At 44.1% G+C, this 21,778-nt stretch overlaps 1 protein-coding gene across 12 annotated transcripts in view; it reads right to left on the bottom strand.

The window, feature by feature from the left end:
• The window catches only part of OBSCN (obscurin, cytoskeletal calmodulin and titin-interacting RhoGEF), a 131,099-nt gene that overhangs the window by 97,806 nt on the left and 11,515 nt on the right, over positions 1-21,778 (bottom strand). For all 12 annotated transcript variants that reach the window (XM_064595676.1, XM_064595678.1, XM_064595677.1 and 9 more), the window contains exons 10-12: positions 21,178-21,453; positions 2,722-2,997; positions 370-645 (exon numbers count right to left, since the gene is read on the bottom strand). In XM_064595676.1, coding sequence (XP_064451746.1) covers positions 370-645; positions 2,722-2,997; positions 21,178-21,453 — 828 coding nt within the window. The remainder of the gene's footprint in view (positions 1-369; positions 646-2,721; positions 2,998-21,177; positions 21,454-21,778) is intronic.

Genomic DNA, 21,778 nt, shown 5'->3' with positions numbered 1-21,778 from the left:
AGTGAGGACCCTACATTCTACCACTCCTCCACGAGTGCTCTTCCAGGTGGGATCACACATTCTATCACTGCTCCCCGTGGGCTGTTCCAGGTGGGGACCACACATTCTGTGACTGCTCTGCGTGAGCTCTCCTAAGTGGGGACCATCGCTTGGAACACCAGTCACAGAGCACCAGTATACCCAAACCTCCCATGTACACGTTCCCATCCAAACTCTCTTGCCTCAGCCACGTGTATGAGAATAGCAGGCGGGAGGAGGGACATGTGAAGGGAGATGTTCAATGAAAGTGTTCCAGAGTCTGTCTGAACTCTATGCTATTCCCATCATCACCCCTCGATCAAGGCTAGAGTTTGAACCCAAATTACTGACCTGCGACATCCAGGTGGAAGGACATCTTCTGGCCCCCGGCCTCACAGCTGTACTCCCCAGCGTCCGCCTGGCCCACCTGCTGCACCACCAGCCGCCTGCTGCAGCCCTTGGCCTCCACGTGCACTTTGGAGCTCGCACTCAGCTTCTTCCCATCCTTGTGCCACGTCACCTCTGTCTGGGCCTGGGCCACCTCACAGCTCAGGGTGGCGCTGGCCCCTGCCTTGGCCTGCACCTCCCTGCGTGCTGGCTGCTCCTTGGCAAACACCACAGACGGCTCTGGGGACAGAGAGGGATGCACTCGATCAAAGACACCATGTACGTTAGGAAGGTAACACTGGGGGAAGAAAGACCAAAGAGGGAGGCAGGGGACCTAAAACTTCTCAGGCTCTGCATCCGCTGTGTGGTCTGGAAACCCGACTGGCTTCTTGACAATGAGTAACACAATCTATGGACCCATGTGATCAACACTGTGCGTGGGAGAACATACATTCTCTCACTGCTCTGCATGGAGCGTTCAAGCTCCACGTTGGCTGACCTAGTGAGGACCCTACATTCTACCGCTCCTCCACGAGTGCTCTTCCAGGTGGGACCATACAGTCTATCACTGCTCCAACTGGACTGTCCCTGGTATGGACCATAGAGTCTATCACTCCTCTATGAGGTCTGTTCCAGGTGGGACCACACATTCTTTTTTTTTTTTTTAATTTACTTTTATGATGTTATGTTAGTCACCACACAAGACCACACATTCTATCACTGCTAACCGTGGGCTGTTCCAGGTGGGGACCAGACATTCTATCTCTGCTCTACATGGGCCGTGCCTGGTGGGGACATAACATTCTATCACTGATCCACATAGGCTGTTCCAGGTGGGGACCACACATCATACCACTGCTCCACGTGTGCTGTCCCTGGTAGGGACCATACAGTCTATCACTGCTCCATGTGGGCTGTTCCAGGTGGGAACATTCATTCTATCACTGCTCCATGTGGGCTGTTCAAGGTGGGACCATACATTCTAACCCTACTCCACGTGGGCTGTCCCAGCTGGGACAATATATTCTACCACTGCTCCAGGTGGGCTGTTCAGTTGGGAACCAGACATTCTATCTCTGCTCTACATGGGACATGCCTGGTAGGGAACATACATTCTATCACTGCTCCACGTGGGCTGTTCCTGGAGGGACCATACATTCTATCAATGCTCACCTGGTCTGCTCCAGGCAGGGACCTTACATGCTGTCATTGATTCTCCTGGACTGTTCCCGGTGGGGATCACCCATTCTATCCTTACTCCACTTGGGCTGTCCCAATGGGACAATATATTCTACCACTGCTCCAGGTGGGCTGTTCAGGTGGGGAGGAGACATTCTCTCTGCTCCACCATAGGGACCACTCATTCTATCACTGCTCTGCATGGAGCGTTCAAGCTCCACGTTGGCTGACCTATTGAGGACCCTACATTCTACCACTCCTCCACGAGTGCTCTTCCAGGTGGGATCACACATTCTATCACTCCTCCATGAGGTCTGTTCCAGGTGGGACCACACATTCTCTTTTTTTTTTTTAATTTAATTTTATGATGTTATGTTGGTCACCATACAAGACCACACATTCTATCACTGCTCCTCGTGGGCTGTTCCTGGCGGGACCATACGTTCTATCAATGCTCACCTGGTCTGCTCCAGGCAGGGACCTTACATGCTGTCATTGATTCTCCTGGGCTATTCCAGGTGGGGGACACACATTCTACCAGTGCTCCACCTGGACTGTTCCCGGTGGGGACCATACATTCTATCCTTACTCCACCTGGGCTGTCCCAATTGGGACAATATAGTCTACCACTGCTCCAGGTGGGCTGTTCAGGTGGGGAGGAGACATTCTATCTCTGCTCTACCATAGGGACCACACATTCTATTACTGCTCCATGTGGGCGGATCCTGGTGGGACCATTCATCCTATCACCGCACCACATGGGCTAGTCAAGGTGGGACAATATATTCTACCACTGCTCCACGTGGTTTGTTCAGGTGCGGACCAGACATTCTATCACTGCTCCACGTGGGCTGTTCCAGGTGGGGACCACACATTATGTGACTGCTCTGCATGAGCTCTCCTAGGTGGGACCATCGCTTGGAACACCAGTCACAGAGCACAAGTATATCCAAACCTCCCATGTACACGTTCCCATCCAAATTCTCTTGCCTCACCCACGTGTATGAGAATAGCAGGCGGGAGGAGGGACATGTGAAGGGAGATGTTTAATGAAAGTGTTCCAGAGTCTGTCTGAACTCTATGCTATTCCCATCATCACCCTCGATCAAGGCTAGAGTTTGAACCCAAATTACTGACCTGCGACATCCAGGTGGAAGGACACCTTCTGGCCCCCGGCCTCACAGCTGTACTCCCCAGCGTCCGCCTGGCCCACCTGCTGCACCACCAGCCGCCTGCTGCAGCCCTTGGCCTCCACGTGCACTTTGGAGCTCGCACTCAGCTTCTTCCCATCCTTGTACCACGTCACCTCTGTCTGGGCCTGGGCCACCTCACAGCTCAGGGTGGCGCTGGCCCCCGCCTTGGCCTGCACCTCCCTGCGTGCTGGCTGCTCCTTGGCAAACACCACAGAGGGCTCTGGGGACAGAGAGGGACAATCAAATATCTAGAACTGAATTAGGGCCCACCTTCTAGATCTCAAAACCAGGATGCCTTGGCCACATGCTTGTGCTGCTCCTGGCTCCGTCCACACAGAGAACCCCACACTCAGAAGACACATTAAGGAAGGAACAGGTTAGTTTTCAGAATCTGAAGACTCCATGTCAAATAATCTCCAGGTAGGTATGTGTTATGCTTCAGGATTTGGCATTTATCATCTGTGATGCCATAATTATCCTAACAAATGGAGGCATACCTGCACATCAAAGCACAGATATTTTCAGGGAGATTTTCTTGTGCACTGTCACCAAGAGTGGGTGACGTCCAAGTCACAAGAACACAGACACAATGACCCCTAATGCAGCCTGTGACTTCTAGCAAGCCAATCACCATCCCTGTAACCTAACCCCGGGCCTGGGGACAGACATAGTTTTTATTGACTTCCTTCTTGGCTTCACATCACATTACTTCTAGGACCCACTCTAGGCTAAATTTTCTTCGTTTTGACGTATATCCATCAGCAATTTTTTTCCAGCAGGATTTTGTGAAAAGGAAATTCCATTTACTTCCTGAAAACATCTTTACTTCACTCAAACTTTTGAATGATAGTTTAGCTGGATACAGAATTCTAGTTGACAGATATCTTCCTCCAGTAAGTTGGAGATGATGCCTTCTTTGTGCTCTTCATTGCTGTTGACAAATCTGTGGAAGGATTACTGTCCTCTCATTAATCTTTACTTTTCTGTGGTTCATTATGATGTGTCTAGCTGTGGGTTTAGTTTTCCTACATTTCCCATGATCACTTGGGAGTTCTGAAGCTCAGGAATCACATCTTCAACCACTGCTAGAAGTTCTCTGTGTTATTTCCTTCATAATTTTATCTTCTCATTCTCTCCAGTCTCTCCTAGAAGCCCTTTTGGACACACATGTGGCCTACTGCTTCTCTTCTCTACATCTGTCCTTCTCTCTTGTTTTTTTTTTTTTTTTTATCTCTGTTTCACTCTGAGTAATTTCCTCAAATCTATCTCCCAATTCAGTGATTTCTGTCTTCAGCCATGTCTAATTTGCTATTTATCATGTGTTTCCCATTCACGAAGCTTCATTTGCTTCTTCTTTGAATCTCCCTTTTTTCTTCTTACTATTTTACTTCTTTCTTACATTTTCAAATCTCTCGTATTACTCACTCTAAGTATGCTGTTTCATCATCTGAGGTCCCTGGGTGGGCTAATCCTGATCTTTTCTGTGACTTCCAACTCCCTTCTATATAGGATTGTTCCTCTGGTGCTTAGACGTGTTTTACTGTGAGTGAATCTAGCATGGCTTCCTCAGGCAGTGGTATTAAGGGTGGCTTTGGTGGTGGGGTAACCTTCCTGATACTCACTGTTGCCAGGCACTCCAGGAGTACCACTGGCCTGGAGCCCCACTGGTAGGTTAACTTCTCAGTCTGGAGTCCCTAGTATTATAAATTGAAATCTCAATCCCAAGTGAGAAATAGGTTTCCATTTCTTAGGGGAACTTTTCCCACCTGAGCCAAGGCAGACATACAAGTGCCCTGTGACCTCCCTTAGCTGCAGGAGATTGTTTTTCTGGCCCATCTTTTCTTTAATGATGTGTTTTATAAGGTTTCCATCTCTGTATGTTCGTCTCCATTCCACTTCCTATTTGTTCCCATGCCTATTTGCAAGCTGGTAGTGTAAGTCAGACCCAAGTCCCTGGGACCCAAAGCCCCCCACAATAGCATCTGTGCACCAACTCATCATCCACTGCTTTAGCTTCTCAGTGCCTCCTCTTTTCTAGCACCTGGAAATGTCCTTTTTTCTCCTTCCAGTCCAGAAATTAACTTAACCTGACTTTGTTACATTCTGCCCCACATTTTCAGATGTCCACAGTGGGAGAGTTTTCACACTATAGAAGTCAATGGTACTGCTGGAAAACCAAAATCCAGATGGGGTGCTTTTAACTCCACCTTTCCAATTTCATCTACTAGGGACTTTCTGCTTTGGGAACACCTCTCTAATCTCCTCCTAATAGAAGTCAGTGGAAATCTTGGTTGTTGGCCTGCACATCAAAGCATAGGTATTTTCAGGGAGAACTCCTTTTTTTAATACTGCTTAAATTTTATATTTTTTCTTCATCTTTTAATTTAAATTCAATTAATTAACATATAATGTATTATTGATTTCTGAGGTAGAGGTCAGTGATTCACCAGTCTTATATAATACCCAGTGCTCATTATGTCAAGTGCCCTCCTTAATGCCCATTACCCAGTTACCCCATCCCCCGACCCACCTTCCCTCCAGCAACTCTCAGTTTGTTTCCTATGATTAGGAGTCTCTTATGGCTTGTCCCCCTCTCTGATTTCATCTTGTTTGAAATTTTCCTCTCTTCCCCTATGATCCTCTGTTTTGTTTCTTAAATTCCACATATAAGTGAGATCATATGATAGTTGTTTTTCTCTAATTGACTTATTTCGCTTAGCATAATACCCTCTAGTTCCATCGACGTCGTTGCAAATGGCAAGATTTCATTTTTTTTTAAAGATTTTATTTATTTATTTGAAAGAGAGAGAATGAGAGAGCACATGAGAGGGGGGAGGGTCAGAGGGAGAAGCAGACTCCCCGCCGAGCAGGGAGCCCGATGCAGGACTCGATCCCGGGACTCCAGGATCATGACCTGAGCCAAAGGCAGTCGCTTAACCGACTGAGCCACCCAGGTGCCCCAAGATTTCATTTTTTGATGGCTGTGTAATATTCCACTCCAGTCATCTGTCAATGGACATCTGCACTCTTTCCATAGTTTGGCTGTTGTGGACATTGCTGCTACAAACATCGGGGTGCAGTTGCCCCTTCAGATCACTACATTTGTATCTTTGGGGTAAATACCCAGTAGTGCAATTTCTGGGTCATAGAGAAGCTCTATTTTCAACTTTTTGAGGAACTTTTTTCCAGAGTGACTATACCAGCTTGCATTTCAGGGAGAATTCTTTATGTGATATCACCAAGAATGGGCAATATCCTTGAGTTACAAGATTTTTAATTGGATTTTTAATGTTTTTTAAAATGCACATAGCCAAAGTATAGATGGTGCTATTTTTATGCCTTAAATGTATTTTTCATGGAGAAAAAGATAAAGCATCAGCTGGCTGACTTTCACCTGGAGCAGGTGGCTTGGTGGAAGACAGTGATAATCCAACAATCTGTGCAGTGGCTGGCGAGGGCTGCAGTCAGCTTCCATGTCACTGGGTTCTCCCCCCAACGCTCCGGGCCTCTCCTTACATGGTTCCAGCTCCCCCAGGATCCCAGGGGTAGGTCCCATCATCATCCACTCCTTCCACGGTACTTCTTCCTCCAGTCCCTCCCACCACCAACACGCCAACAAATCTTGAATCTCCTTCCTCAGACTAATATCAATTGAGTACCATGCCCAGACAGCCAACCACCCCCTGGACATCCCAGGCTAGCTTGTCACTGCTCCTCCCAGCGAATCTGCTCCTGTCCACCTGCCATGTCTCAGATGGTGGCCCCTCAGTCTATGTGTTCACCTAAGCTTGTAAGACTCACCTATGTCTACAGTTTCTCAGCCCACACCCACACGAGCACCACTTCATACACTCATACACCCTCTCCATCCCTTCAACTACCACCTCTGTTTGACCCAGACACCCCAAGAGGCAAAATCTCTGCAGTAAGATGTCTTCGGGGGCCAGATGGGTTAAGTGGAGTCCACATGCTTCCTGTGAATATGATGCCCACCTGAGCTCCCGCCACATCTACCCTCCCAGCCAACAACAGCCTTACTTTTGGAATCGGCCTCTCTATCATTTCTTCACCTGTTGAAGCTATCACCAGAATTCTGCAAATGGATGAGTCCTCACAAACACTACCATGTGAAAGCAGAAAACACCTAACCACACAGCCCACTGTCACCTTCAGCCACGGCCAGCTGGACACACACCTTGCAGACTGTACAGTGTGGCACCTGCCACTCATTTTGTGGCCTCAGACTCAGCGGCATTCTCAAGGTAGGGTCACACCAGGTCTCTGTTATTTCTGATGTTCACGTCATAGGAATCCTCACAGACTAACCTTAAAGGAAACTGTGTTTCTTTGAAATGCATGTCACAAAATCATTCCTGATCACACTGTGTGTGTAGTGTCTACATATGTGGATATGTCTATGTGTATATCTGTGTGGGGAGGTATGTATGTATGGATGGATGTGCATGTGTATATGTATGTCTATGCATGTGTTGTGAGAGTGTATGTGTTTAAATGTGCATGTAAGTGTGCATGCATGTATGTTTGTGTGCATATGTGTTTGTGAGTGTGTATGTGTGTTGAAATGTGTCCAAGGGTGTATATATGTCTATTCATGTGTATATGTATGTGTTTTGAGCGTGTATATGTGCATGTGTGTGTCTATGCATGCATGTGTGTGAGCATGTATGTGTTTAAATGTGCATGCCTGTATAAGTGTGTGTGTGTATGTGTGTGCATGTCCCTGTGTGTCTGGGATGGTCTGCCACTGGCTGTGCCCAGGAAGAAGCATGTGGAGTCCTCCATGGTCACTCTGACCCCACAGCTGAGCCCACACCATGAGGCCCCCAACTGCACAATGGTTTACCTTCAAAATTGACCTGAGTTATAAATATCACCACAAGGATGCTTAGGATTTGTCCCACGCTAGAAACACCAAAGTTTGGGTCCATGTACATAATTACAAAAAATTAAAACCCATATTTTTACAAAAACACCTGTGGTTGGTTCCAGTTCCAGGCACAAACACTCCACTGTGTCTCAGTCACCAAGTGCAGCCACAGGGCCATGGAGCTGGTTTGAAGATTCTCAAAATAAGCAGCAGCAGGCAGATTGGGGAGAAAAAGAAAACAGAATTCGAAGTCCACCAAACCAGAAGTGAGTCTACCTTTTCCCCCTTGCCTGCACATAGGGCAGCTCAACTTCCAGAAGTAGGCCCCCATGTCTCCCCCAGAGCATAGGGAAGAGAAAACCAAATGTTCAGAAGAGAGAATGGAAGACACCCCATTTTTTCTCCATGCTCTTACATCCTAGCCCATGAAGATTAGAGACCCTTAGAACACTGAGGATGGAGAATATTGCTCTCCAACTGAAGAAGGACCCACTGATCTTTCTTTTTCTATCCTCCTGCTGGTGCAGGAGGGACCATGGGAAGCAGGTATCAAAGCAACATGCCAGGAGCTCCTCCTTTCCAACTAAAGAACAAGAGGATGACAGAAGATCTAGAACATGAGGTTGTCCAGGAACACCAGGGCTCACCCTGAGCCACATGTGAGTGGATCTGACCCCAATCAGCAGGCCAAAGACTTTGAGTTCTGAACTGGGACATGGGCCACTGTCCAGAGCCACACTAACTACTAGGTGGGCACATTCAGGACAGATCTAAATGGCACTGCAAAGCCTCTGGAAACAAAACAACCCATGAAAGCCTGGCAGAAACCCATAGTTTGAACTCAACAAAGCTTATTTCCAGCTTTAAAAAAATCGACATTCTTCATTAGATGTAAAGAAGACCCAGAGTTTCAAACATAGTATTCAGTATATCCAGGATGCCATCCAAAACAGTCCCCTGAATAACCAGGAAACTCTCAGTTCACACTGGCATGGGAGAAGACTATTAAGAGATACCAGTGTCAAAATGACACAGATGTTGGAAATAGTTGACAAGAATTTCAAGCAGTTGTTTTAAAAAAAGTGAAAGCAAATATCCTTGGGAGGAACGGAAAGATAGATATTCTCAACAAAGAAAGACAAGACATAAAGAACCACTATATCTTTTACAAGTGGAAAAATAAAATAACTGAAATAATTCACTGAATAGGCTCAGTAGCAGAATCCAGACAACAAAAGAGCTACAGAACTTGGAGATAAATCAATGGAAATTAACCAATCTAAAGAAGAGCGAGAAAGGGAATTTTTATATACAGCCTTGGGGACCTATGGGATGAAACTAAAAGGATTAAAATTCATGTCATTAGTCCTAGAAAGAGAGAAGAGTACGTTCAAAAAATATTTTCAAGAAACAATGGTTGAAACCTTTTCAAATTTGATGAAAGACATCAAACAGATTATAAGAGCCCAGCAAATCTCAGACATAATAAATCCAAAGAAATCCACACCCAGACACACCATTTCAGAGCCACTGAAAATTAAACAACAAAGATTCTTGAAAGCAGCCAGAGAATACAAACACATGATTTGTGGGGGGACAATTTGAATGACTGTGAATTTCTCATTGAAAATTAGTCAGCATTAATTGGCCCAGAATTCTGTATCCAGCAAAAATATCCTTCAAGAATGAAGATAAAGTAAAGACATTCTGCATGAAGGGAGCTAAGAAAATTCACTGCCAGAGATCACTCTACAAGAATTTCTATAGGGGAAATGACATTGTAGGAAGACTCAGAGCATCAGGAATGAAGAAAGACCAACAGAAATGGTAAATGTTTGGGTGTTATGGACTATGAATTATCTGTCCTCCCACCCCACCCCCATAATCCATTTGTTGAAGCCCTAACCCCCAATTTTGGAGATAGAGCATTTAAGGAGTTAATTATGGTTAAAAGAGGTCATAAGGGTGGGACCCTAATCCATAGGACTGGCATCTTTATAAGAGAGAGACCCCAGGTATCTCTCTTGTTCTCCATGTACCCACAGAGGAAATGATGTGTGAGGATACAGCCATCTGCAAGCTAGACAGGGAGGTCTCACCAGCACATGCCCAAGCTGATACCTTGATCTTGGGCTTCTAGCCTCCAGCACTATGAGAAAATAAATGTTGTGTAAACCACACAATCTGTGGTATTTTGTTATGGCAGCCTGAGATGACTAATATGCTGGGTAAACAAAACAGACTATTCTTCTCCTGCTGAATTCTTTGGAATGTATTTGGTAATTGAAAGCAAGAATTATCACATTGTCTGATGAAGTTTTCAATGGTAGAGATATTATATAAAACAACTAATAACATAATGGTAGAAGAGTAAAAGGACCTACGTATTGATAAAACTTCTACATCCCAGGCACCTGGTGGTGGTTAAGTGTCTGCCTTCAGCTCAGGTCATGATCTCATGGTCCTGGGATCAAGCCCCGTGTTGGGCTCCCTGCTTAGCAGGGAGCCTGCTTCTCCCACTCCTCCCCACTTGTGCTCTCTCTCACTGTCTCTGTGTCTGTCTCTCAAATAAATAAAATCTTTTTAAAAAAATAAAATGGAATACTAAAAACATCCTAAATAACCCAAAAAAGGCAGAAAAGGTGAAAAAGAGAAACCAAAAAAGAGAAAAAATGGAAACAAATAATAAAATAGTGGACCTAAATCCAAACATACAATTATTGAATTAAATGAAAATAGTCTAAACACACTGATTACAAGACAGAGATTGTCAGAATTGATTTTTAAAAATGACTCAACTTTGTGTTATCTACAAGAAACTCACTGCAAAAGAAACTCACTCAGAAAAGAAACAATTTCAATCAGTAATCCATTTTTCCACCTTAAAAAATTAGAAGCAAAGTAAACCCAGAGCAAGCAGAAGGAAAAGTAATAAGAACAGAAATCAATTAAATAAAAAAATAGAGAGGGGCGCCTGGGTGGCTCAGTCGTTGGGCGTCTGCCTTCGGCTCGGGTCATGGTCCTGGGGTCCTGGGATTGAGCCCCGCATCGGGCTCCCTGCTCCGCGGGAAGCCTGCTTCTCCCTCTGCCACTCCCCCTGCTTGTGTTCCCTCTCTCGCTGTCTCTCTCTCTGTCAAATAAATAAAATCTTTAAAAAAAATAAAAATAAATAAAAATAAATAAAAATAAATAAAAAAATAGAGAAAATCAATGAAAACTATATATAGTTCTTTTTTTTGTTTTGTTTTTTAAAAATTTTTATTTATTTATTTATTTATTTGACAGAGAGAGCGAGAAAGCACAGGCAGGGGGAGTGGCAGAGGGAGAGGGAGAAGCAGAGCAGGGAGCCTGACTTGAGGCTCAATGCCAGGATGCTGAGATCATGAACTGAGCCAAAGGTACTTAACCGAGTGAACCACCCAGGTGCCCCTATATACGGTTCTTTGAAAAGATCAATAAAATGGATAAATCTCTAGCAAGACTAATAAAGAAAAAAGAGAGAAGATCTAACTAACAATATCAGGAATGGAACAGAACATCACCACAGACCCTGCTGACATTAAATGTATAATAAAAGAACACTACAAGCAACTCTATGCACATAAATTGAACAAATGTGATGAGACAGAACAATTCCTCAAAAATCACGAACTACTAAAATCTGCTCAAGAGGAAACAGATAACTTGCATAATTTCATCACTATAAATAAAATGTTTTCAAAATTTAAGCCTTCTAAAGAGAGAAATCTTTAGGTCAGGATGACTTCACTGACTTAATCAGAGAAATAATTTTTAAAAATAAATTAAAGAAGAAAGAGGAATCACATTAATTCTACACAATCTCTCACAGAAAACGGATGAGAAGGAAAGAAACCCTTTCCAACCCATTGTGTGAGGCCAGCATTACCCTGAGGACAAAACCACATAAATACATATATGAAAACTACAAACCAGAATTCCTCAAGAACATAAATATAAACATACTCAACCAAACAGCATCCCATTGAATCAGAAACATGTAAAGAGAATAACACACCACAGTCAAGTGGCCTTAATCTCAGGATTGAAAGGCTGGTTAAATACTTCAAAATCACTAAAGGAGATGTCAGCAAAAATGGCAAAATAACAACTTTTCAAAAATTGTGTAAAACTTCCATCCATAAATGTAATTAAAACACTGGCAAAAATTGTTGGAATCAACTTTTTCAGAGCTCTGGAAATTAACCAAAGACTTGCAACAATCTAGAGAGCATATATTCCAGGAAAACAGCTGAATCTCAGTAAGAACATCAAGATTTGTGGTGTTTTAACTTACCAAATTTTCATACCTGCCTCCCTAGCCCTCAGGTAGCCTGGAAAACCAATAGTCCACAATCACAGTGAAGAATGGCAGCCTGAAAGCCACACAAGGGGGGAAGAACGAGGCAAAAGCCCCATTGCCAGAGAACTGTCATTATTTGACCTATTCGGTGGTTCACTGGAAAACTCCACTCACAATACAGTCTTCCTTCCTTCCTTCCTTCCTTTCTTCCTTCCTTCCTTCCTTCCTTCCTTCCTTCCTTCCTTCCTTCCTTCCTTCCTTCCTACCTTCCTTCCTTATTACTCAAGCCTGAAGAGAAGCTCACCCAATGCAAACAGCCTTTTTCCCATCAGCATTTGTTGAAAACAATTGCAGGCAATTACTGAACATCATGGCTGCCCAAGGTGGTAGATATCAGTTGGGCAAACAACAGGCTACCTAATCAGCTTAAAAGGAAAAGCTGCAGAATGAGATGTCCGTAGAGGGCTCTGGAAAGCTCTGGCACATTTCTGGGCATCTAGAAGGCCACACACATATGTATACTCAGGAATTACTTGAGAAGGTCCTAAACTCACACATTGGGCTAAACTTGAGGCTGTGGAAGCATGACGTAAGGGCAAATATGGAGTTGTAAACTTCCTGGCTAAGTGGTATATGCATGTACCAACACCCACACAAAGGCCCATGACAAGAACTGGGAGACTTACTGGTTACAGGCATCTAAGGAAATCACTGTAAAACCATTAGCTGACCAATAAGCTAACCAACCAGAGACTTCAGTGGTTCACACAGTACAAAGTGTAGACTTCACAGAAGTAGTTCAGAAAAGTCAGAAGAAGGAGATAATCCTTGGAAAAATCTTAGCTAATAAGGTCATACAAAAATCAAGTTGTATGGGGAAAAATGGCAAGATGTTTCCTCTCTGTTTATCATATAATTTAACATACTCCTGAAACAAATGGGCAAATGACACTCATTTTGTTCCCAATGTCATGCAATAAATAAGTTCTTCAAAAAGGAAAGTCACTGAACACACAAACAATAGCAACAAAAACAAACACCACCACCAATGAAGTGGGGAGGGGGTTGGACAATCTGAACTCAAGTTTCCACATTATATTACTTAATATTCTACTTATCAACAAAGAGTTACATGACTTGCAAAGAAGAATGGCCCATTACAGGAAAGGAAGCAGTCAACAGAAACTGTCCCTGAGAACATCCAGATATTGTCTCACTAAACAAAGTCTTTATGTCAGCTAGTTTAAATATATTCAGAAAATTAAAGGAAACCATTTCTCATCAAATAAAGAACAATGTCTCACCAAATAGAGAATATCAATAACAAGATAGATTTCCAAGACTAAATAGAAATTCTAGATTTGAAAAGTATAACTGGAATGAGAAGTCACTAGAGGGGTTCAACATCTGATTTGAGCAGAAGAAAAAAGTCAGCAAACTTGAACACAGATCTCATGAAATTACCCAGTGTGAGGAGCAGAAAGAACAAAGAATGGAGAAAATGAATAGAGCCTTAAATGCCTGTGGGGCAACATATACACAAGGGGAATTTATAGGGAGAGGGGAAAAGAAAGGGGCACAAAGAATATTTAAGAAAGAATGATCAAAAATCTTCCAAAAATAATATTCAAGAACCTCAACAAACTCCAAGCAAGACAAACTAGGGAGAGCCACACTGAGGCAGATTATACTAAAACTCAACAGCCAAAACCAACGAGAATCTTTTTTTTTTAAGATTTTATCTATTCATATGAGTGAGAGAGAGTGGGATGAAGGGCAGAGGGAGAAGCAGACTCCCCGCCAAGCAGGGAGCTGGATGGGGGACTCAATCCCAGGACCCTAGGATCATGATCCAAGCCAAAGGCAGGCACCCAACTGACTGAGCCACCCAGGCGCCCCAACAAGAATCTTAAAACCATAAAGAGAGAAGTAGCTCATCATGTAAGAGGCCTCCTCCTAAGAGTGACAGCTTATTTCCCTTCAGAAACCATAGAGGTCAGAAGTTAGTAGGTGATGTGTATAAATTACTCAGTGAAAAAAACTACCAACTGAGAACTTTATATCTGGCAAAAGCATCCCTAAAAACGAAGAGGAAAGTAATACATTCCCATTCAAACAAATACTGAGGATTTTGTCACTATTATAACTGTCCTACAAGAAATTCTAAATAGGCATTTCAGGCTTAGATGAATTTAAACTGAACACTGACAGTAACTTAAAATCATGTGAAAAAATAAAGAACAATAGTAAATGTAGTTACACAGGTAAATGTAAAAGCCAGTATTACAGCATTTATAAGTTTTTAACTCTTCGTTTTTTTCCTATATGGCTTAAAATACAAATGCATAAACAATAATTACAAAACCATAAAGTTAATGGATTGAAGCTAGTGTATAAAGACAAATTGTGACAATAACAACATAAAGCTGTGCTTTGTGTGGGGGCACAGAGCTGTAAAGGAGCAGTTTTTTATTTAAACTAAAATGGTATAATTTTAAACTTGAATATTACAAAGTTAAGATATTAATTGGGATAACCACTAAGGATATCCACTAAGAAAAAACTAGATAGATAGATAGATAGATAGATAGATGATAGATAGATAGATAGATAGATAGATAGATAGATAGATAGATGATAGATAGATAGATGATAGGTAGATAGCTAGAGTAGATGTTATATGTATATATAATATATATAAAGTTATATTAACTACAACACACACACACTCAGTAAATGAAACACCAGAAAAAAATCAATTAAACATAAAAAAGACAGTAATGGAGAGAATAAAGAACAAAAAAGATACGACATATTAAAAAAACAAAGAGCAAAATAGCAGAAGTAATAGGAAATACTTCCTTGTAAGTATTACTTTAACTGTAAATAGATTCAATTCTCCACTTAAAAGGTAGAGATTGGCAAAATAGATTTTTTGGGGGGAATGCAAGCTAGTACAGCCACTCTGGAAAACAGTGTGGAGATATTAAAATAGATATTAAAAATATCTATCTGAAAATATCAAGATATTAAAAATAGAGCTACCATATGACCCAGCAATTTCACTACTAGGTATTTACCCCAAAGATACAGATGTAGTGAAAAGAAGGGGCACATGCACCCCAATGTTCATAGCAGCAATGGCCACAATAGCCAAACTGTGGAAGGAGCCCAGAAGCCCTTCAACAGATGAATGGATAAAGAAGATGTGGTCCATATATACAAGGGAATATTATATTCATCCACCATTTACATTGACATGGATGGAACTGGAGGGGATTATGCTAAGTGAAGTAAGTCAAGCAGAGAAAGACAATTATCACATGGTTTCACTCATATGTGGAATATAAGAAATAGCATGGAGGACCACAGGGGAAGGGAGGGAAAACTGAATGGGAAGAAATCAGAGAGGGAAATGAACCATGAGAGACTAGGGACCCTGAGAAACAAACTGAGGGCTTCAGAGGGGAGGCGAGAGGGGGATGGGGGTAACAGGATGATAGGTATTAAGGAGGGCATGTGTTGTGACGAGCACTGGGTGTTATATTCAACTAATGAATCATTGAACACTACATCAAAAACTAATGATGTACTAATACAATGGCTAACTGAACATAGTAAAAAAAAAAAATGCATGCTGTATACAAGAAACTCACTTTAGATCCAAAGACACAAATAGGCTTAAAGTGAAAAGATGCTCCTTACAAATAGCAACCAGAAGAGACCTAAGGTATTTATACTAATGTCAGTCAGAACAGACTTTAAGGTAAAAACCATACACAACATTATACATTGGTTGATAAATGAATTGATTAAGGACATAATAAGTTGATAAAAGGGTCAATTCATCAAGAAGATCTCACAAACACAAGCACAACTTACAGGAGAGACCAAACTGTATGAAGTGAAAACTAACAGATTAAAGAAACAGATAGCTGTGCAATAATAGTTGGAAACTTCAATGCCCGGCTTTCAGTAATGGACAGACAAACAGACAGGAGCTCAGTAAGGGAAGAGCAGTGTATACCAGGTAGACCCAGCTGACTCTACAGAACTCTCCACCCCACCACAACAGGAGACATTACTCAAGCACTAGCACAGACCATGGGTTAGGCCAGAAAATGAGTCTCAATAAATGTAAAGAGATTGAAATAATACAGGATGTATTTTCCAACCACAGTGGAGTGAAGCTAGAAATAATAGAAGGAAACCTGGAAAATCCACAAGTCTGTCAAAATTAAACAGTGCATTCTGAAAGAAGAATTATAAGAATTAGAAAATATTTTTGAGATAGATGGAAATGAAACCACAACACACCAAGACTAATAAGATGCACTGAAAGCAGTGCTCAGAGGAAAATTCAGAGCTATAAATTATAGGCCTATGTCAAAAAAGATGAGCACAAATCAATTACCTAACTTCACACCTTAAGAAACTAGAAAAAGAAGAGTAAGTGGAACCCAAAGTTAGAAGAAGGAAATAAAGTCTATAGCTGAGATGAATGAAACAGAGAATTAAAAAGCAATAGAAAGAATGAAAAGATCAACAAAATTGACAAACCATTAGCTAGACTGACCAAGAAAGTTAGAGGACTCCAATTATAACAACAGAAACAAATGTGGGGACATCAGTACAGACCTTACAGAAATACAAAGCATGGTAAGAGAACACCATCAACAAGCAGATGCCAAAAAATTGGACAACCCAGATGAAATGGACAAATTCATAGAAACACACAAGCTACCAAAACTGACCCCAGAAGAAATAGAAAACCTGAATAGACCTACAAGTAAAGAGATTAAATCAGTAATGAGAAACAAAATAAGAGGCATCCAGACTGGAAATAATGAAGTAAAACTATCTGTACATACAGGTGACACCATTTTGTATCTAAAAAAAAATCCTTAGGAATCCACAAAAGAATTAATAGGTGAATAAACCAGTTCAGCAGGGTTGTAGGATACAACACCAAGATTCAAAAGTTGTTTCTATTTCTGTATATTAGTGATGAACCATCCAAAAATAAAATTTAAAAAACAATTCCATTTAAAGAAGCATCAAGAAGAATAAAATACTTAGCAACAAACTCAACAAGTCTTCTACACTAAAAACTATAAGCTGTTGAAAAAATTTAAAGACCTACATAAACAGAGAGACAGGCTGTATTTATAGATTGAAAGACTAATATTGTTAAGATAGCAATACTCAAATTGATCTACACATTCAGTACAATCTCAATCAAAATGTCAGTTTCCCTTTTTGCAAAATCTGAAAAGCTGATCCTAAAAATCATGTGGAAGTGCAAGGGACCTCAAATACCAAAAACAATCTTAAAATAAAGAGAACAAAGTTCAAGGACTCACACTTCCCAATTTCAAAACTCACCACAAAGCTATAGTGATCTAGACTGTGGTACTGACATAGGAGAGACAGACATATATATCAATGAACAGGATTGAGAATCCAGAACTAAATCCTGACATTGATGGTCAACTGATTTTTCACAAGCATGCCAAGAAAATTTAACAGGGGAAAAAAGCCTGTTCAACAGACAAGGCTGAAATAACTGGATTTCCACATGCAGAGGATAAAGGTGGATCTCCATGTCAACCATATAGAAAAATTAACTCAAAATGGATCCAAGACCTAAATGTAAGAGCACAAACTAGACAACTCTTAGAAGAAAACAGGTGTCAAATGGTGTGACCTTGGATCAGGCACTGGTTTCTTAGATAGGACACCAAACATACAAGCAAAGAGGGTACATGGGACTTAGTCACAATTTAAAAATTTTTTGCATCAAAGGACACTATCAACAAAATGAATGGGAGAAAATATTTGCAAATCTTTATCTGATAAGGATCTAGTATCTGGAATATGGAAAGAATTCTTACAACTCAATAATAAAAAGATAACACAATTTAAAAATCAGGCAGAGGACCTGAATAGATGTTTCCCCAAAGAAGATATCCAGATGGCCAACATGTACATGAAAAGATGCTCAACGTCACTCATCACCAGGGAAATGCAAATCAAGACCACAATGAGATACCACCTCATGCTCACTAGTGTGGCTAGAAGCAAAAAATAAATAAATGAAATGAAAATAATGAGTGTTGGTAAGGATGTAGGGAAAATGGGTTCTTGCACACTATTGGTGGGAGTGTAAAAGGGGGCAGCCACTCTGGGAAATGGTTCTCCAGGGAGTGAAGCATAAAATTACCATATGACCAAGCAATCCCAAGAGAATTGGAAGTTATTTGTTCAGCCATATAAGAATGTCCTAGCAGCACTGTTCACAACAGCCAACACTGGGATCAACCACAACGTCCATTAGCTGATGAAAAGGTAGACAAAGCGTGGGACACAATCCACGTTGTGGAATGTCACTGTGCCGAACGTAAGAAGGAGGCTCTGTACTCTGCACGCAGTAAAACACGGATGGACCCTGGAAACACGATGCTCAGTGCAAAGAGCCAGAACCGAAAGGCTACATGCTATGTGATTCCACTTAAATAAAATGTCCATGATAGGCAAATCCAGAGGCAGAAAGTGGATTCGTGGTTGCCAGAGGCTGGGGGAAGGCAAACACGCAGTGATTGCAGGTTTGGCATTTCATAGGGCCGTGAAAATGTTCTAGAACTAGGTGGTACTGTGGTCACACAACTTTGTGAATGTACTAAAAACCACAAAATTGTACACTGTAAAAGGGTGGATTTGTGGCATTTTACTCAATTAATCTGGCACTGGTTCATGCTCAGCCTCCTGCCCTGAGCCAGCCACTGCCATCCAGAACTTTCCAGACACCCCAACATATGCACACTCCCTGAGTGCCACCCACCTGACACACTTGGGCTCATCCTCCAGGACACTCCTGCCTGGCAAGCCCAGGTCTCCTCTCTTGCCTACCTTGCCCCCAGAACTCTGGTCCCGAGGCCAGAATTCAGTGTCTGGATGGGAGGTGGCCCAGCCCATGCTGCCCCCAGAGGGCCAGGGATGGTCTTACTGGCAGAGTCTCTCAACAAAGCCCTAGAAGCTCCATTACTACTTCACAGATGGGGAAACTGAGTCACAAGGAGCAACTGCACGAGGTCCCAGGGTGGCAGGATCAAATGGCCACAAGCAGGGGGCTTTGTCCTCTCCCAGGTCTGGAGGCCAGGAGTCTGTGGTCAAGGTGTCGCAGGGCTGTGCTCCCTCTGAAGGCTCCAGGAGGGTCCCTCCTGCCTCTCCCAGCTGGAACGGGTGCCCAGGCATTCTGGGTTCATGGCCGCGTCTCCCCAGTCTCTGCCTCTGCCACTGCATGGCCATCTCAAATCCCCCTTTCCCTTCTCTCCTACAGACACCTGTCACGGGACTCAGGGCCCACCCTGAGCCAGGATGCTCTCACCTCGACATCCCCACTTGATCAGCTCTACAATCAGGATGCTCTCACCTCGACATCCCCACTTGATCAGCTCTACATTCAGGATGCTCTCACCTCGATCACCTTGATCACCTCTACAATCAGGATGCTCTCATCTCAACATCCCCACTTGATCAGCTCTACAATCAGGATGCTCTCACCTCAACATCCCCACTTGATCACCTCTACAGTCAGGATGCTCTCACCTCAATCACCTTGATCACCTCTACAATCAGGATGCTCTCGCCTCGACATCCCCACCTTGATCACCTCTACAATCAGGATGCTCTCACCTTGACATCCCCACCTTGATCACCTCTACAATCAGGATGCTCTCACCTCGACATCCCCACCTTGATCACCTCTACAAAGACCCCGTTTCCACATATGGCCACATTCTGTGGTCCAGGCAGACATGAGAAGCAACACAGAGAACTTGCCCAAGGTCACCCAGCAGGGGTGAGATCTGACCCTGTCCACACTCTGACCCCAGCACTGCCTGCCTTGAAGGGGGTGTCCAGACTCAGGGTGCAGCCACCCCATGTGGGCACGGAGTGGTCCCAGGACACACACAGGCTCCTCAGCCAGACCCAGGCCAGCCACTCAACCACAGGCCCACCTCCCACACCCTCGACATCCCACTGCCCAGACAGTAAAGCCAGGGACTCATTTCTCCAGGCTATCTGCAGTGGGCTGTGGCCATCAGAGCTGTTTTAAGCCACTGAGTTTGCGATAATTGTTGCACAGCAATAAAAAATGAACCAAAAACACCCCCTGCATGTTCTTCCCACCTTGAATATGATGGCTCTAGCCACATGTGGAAGCCATCTTGTGACCATGAGGCAATGAGCATTAGGAAGACCCTTATCTCGTGCTCAGGGTGGCAGAGAACTAGAGCCAGACAGAGGCTGTGTCCCTGCGGTGTCCCTGTGGGAGACTGTTACAAATGGTCCCTGATGAGCCAAGCCTCCCTGTATCCACACCCTCAGCAGTGGGTTCTGCTTCTCCCCCACCTGGAAGCCAGGATTTGCACAGTGGAACGTGATGGAGGTCACACTCTGAGCACAGGCCAAACCCGCCCTGTAGCACCTGCTGTTCCCTGAGGGGAACACAGCCACCATGTGAGGGAGCCCAGGCTGCCCACAGGGAAACATGGACCCTGGGGCGGGGATGCCATGAGGAGGGAATGGGGTCCCAGACACAGGAGTGAGACCAGCCAACATCACGAGGAGACAGAGGTTTGTCCTCTGGCCAGAGCCATGTATTGAAGTCACACTGCCGGGACGTCGGATGCACGGACGAGGCCAGGCTGGATCCTCTTGTCCCAGCCCACACCTCACGGAGCAGAAATGGGCGGCCTCACCAAGCCCTGCCCGAGACCCCGACCACAGAGCCAACTGTTTCCAAGGTTTGGGGGTATTTGTTACTTGGCCCGAGACAACTGACTGATACGAGCCTGACCCAGCCCCCTCCAAAACACCTCCTCTGGGCCTGTTCCTGGGATGTGGACACGTCGGCGTTGTCAACTGACCTGTGACATGCACCAGACCCAACCTCTACCCTCTGCCTGGGCCTCAGAGGGATGCAAGACCATGCATGCCCAGTGGGCCAATCAGACGGCACACCAACCTGTGGCCATCGCCCTCTGACCCATCACCCCCAGCTCAGCTACGCCAGGACACCCAGGTGAGCCCACATCAGCTCACATGGAATGGCCATCACTTTTGTCTGGACTGGAAACCAGGCACAACCCTCCCAGACAAGGCTAATTCACATCCCCATCACTGACCTGCCACGTCCAGGTGGAAGGACACCTTCTGGCCCCCGGCCTCACAGCTGTACTCCCCAGCGTCCGCCTGGCCCACCTGCTGCACCACCAGCCGCCTGCTGCAGCCCTTGGCCTCCACGTGCACTTTGGAGCTCGCACTCAGCTTCTTCCCATCCTTGTGCCACGTCACCTCTGTCTGGGCCTGGGCCACCTCACAGCTCAGGGTGGCGCTGGCCCCCGCCTTGGCCTGCACCTCCCTGCGTGCTGGCTGCTCCTTGGCAAACACCACAGACGGCTCTGGGGACAGAGAGGGATGCACTCAATCAAAGTCACCATGTACATTAGTAACACTGGGGGAAGAAAGACCAAAGAGGGAGGCAGGGGACCTAAAACTTCTCAGGCTCTGCATCCGCTGTGTGGTCTGGAAACCCCGACTGGCTTCTTGAAAATGAGTAACACAATCTATGGACCCATGTGATCAACACTGTGCGTGGGAGAACATACATTCTCTCACTGCTCTGCATGGAGCGTTCAAGCTCCACGTTGGCTGACCTAGTGAGGACCCTACATTCTACCGCTCCTCCACGAGTGCTCTTCCAGGTGGGACCATACAGTCTATCAC

This window comes from Mirounga angustirostris, unplaced genomic scaffold (assembly GCF_029215605.1).
Source record: "Mirounga angustirostris isolate CCGP_5_RB_7025 unplaced genomic scaffold, mMirAng1.0.hap1 SCAF_7, whole genome shotgun sequence".
Taxonomy (NCBI): Eukaryota; Metazoa; Chordata; class Mammalia; order Carnivora; family Phocidae; genus Mirounga; species Mirounga angustirostris.
Note: the sequence above shows the minus strand (reverse complement) of the source record. Positions and strands in the feature narration are given on the sequence as shown.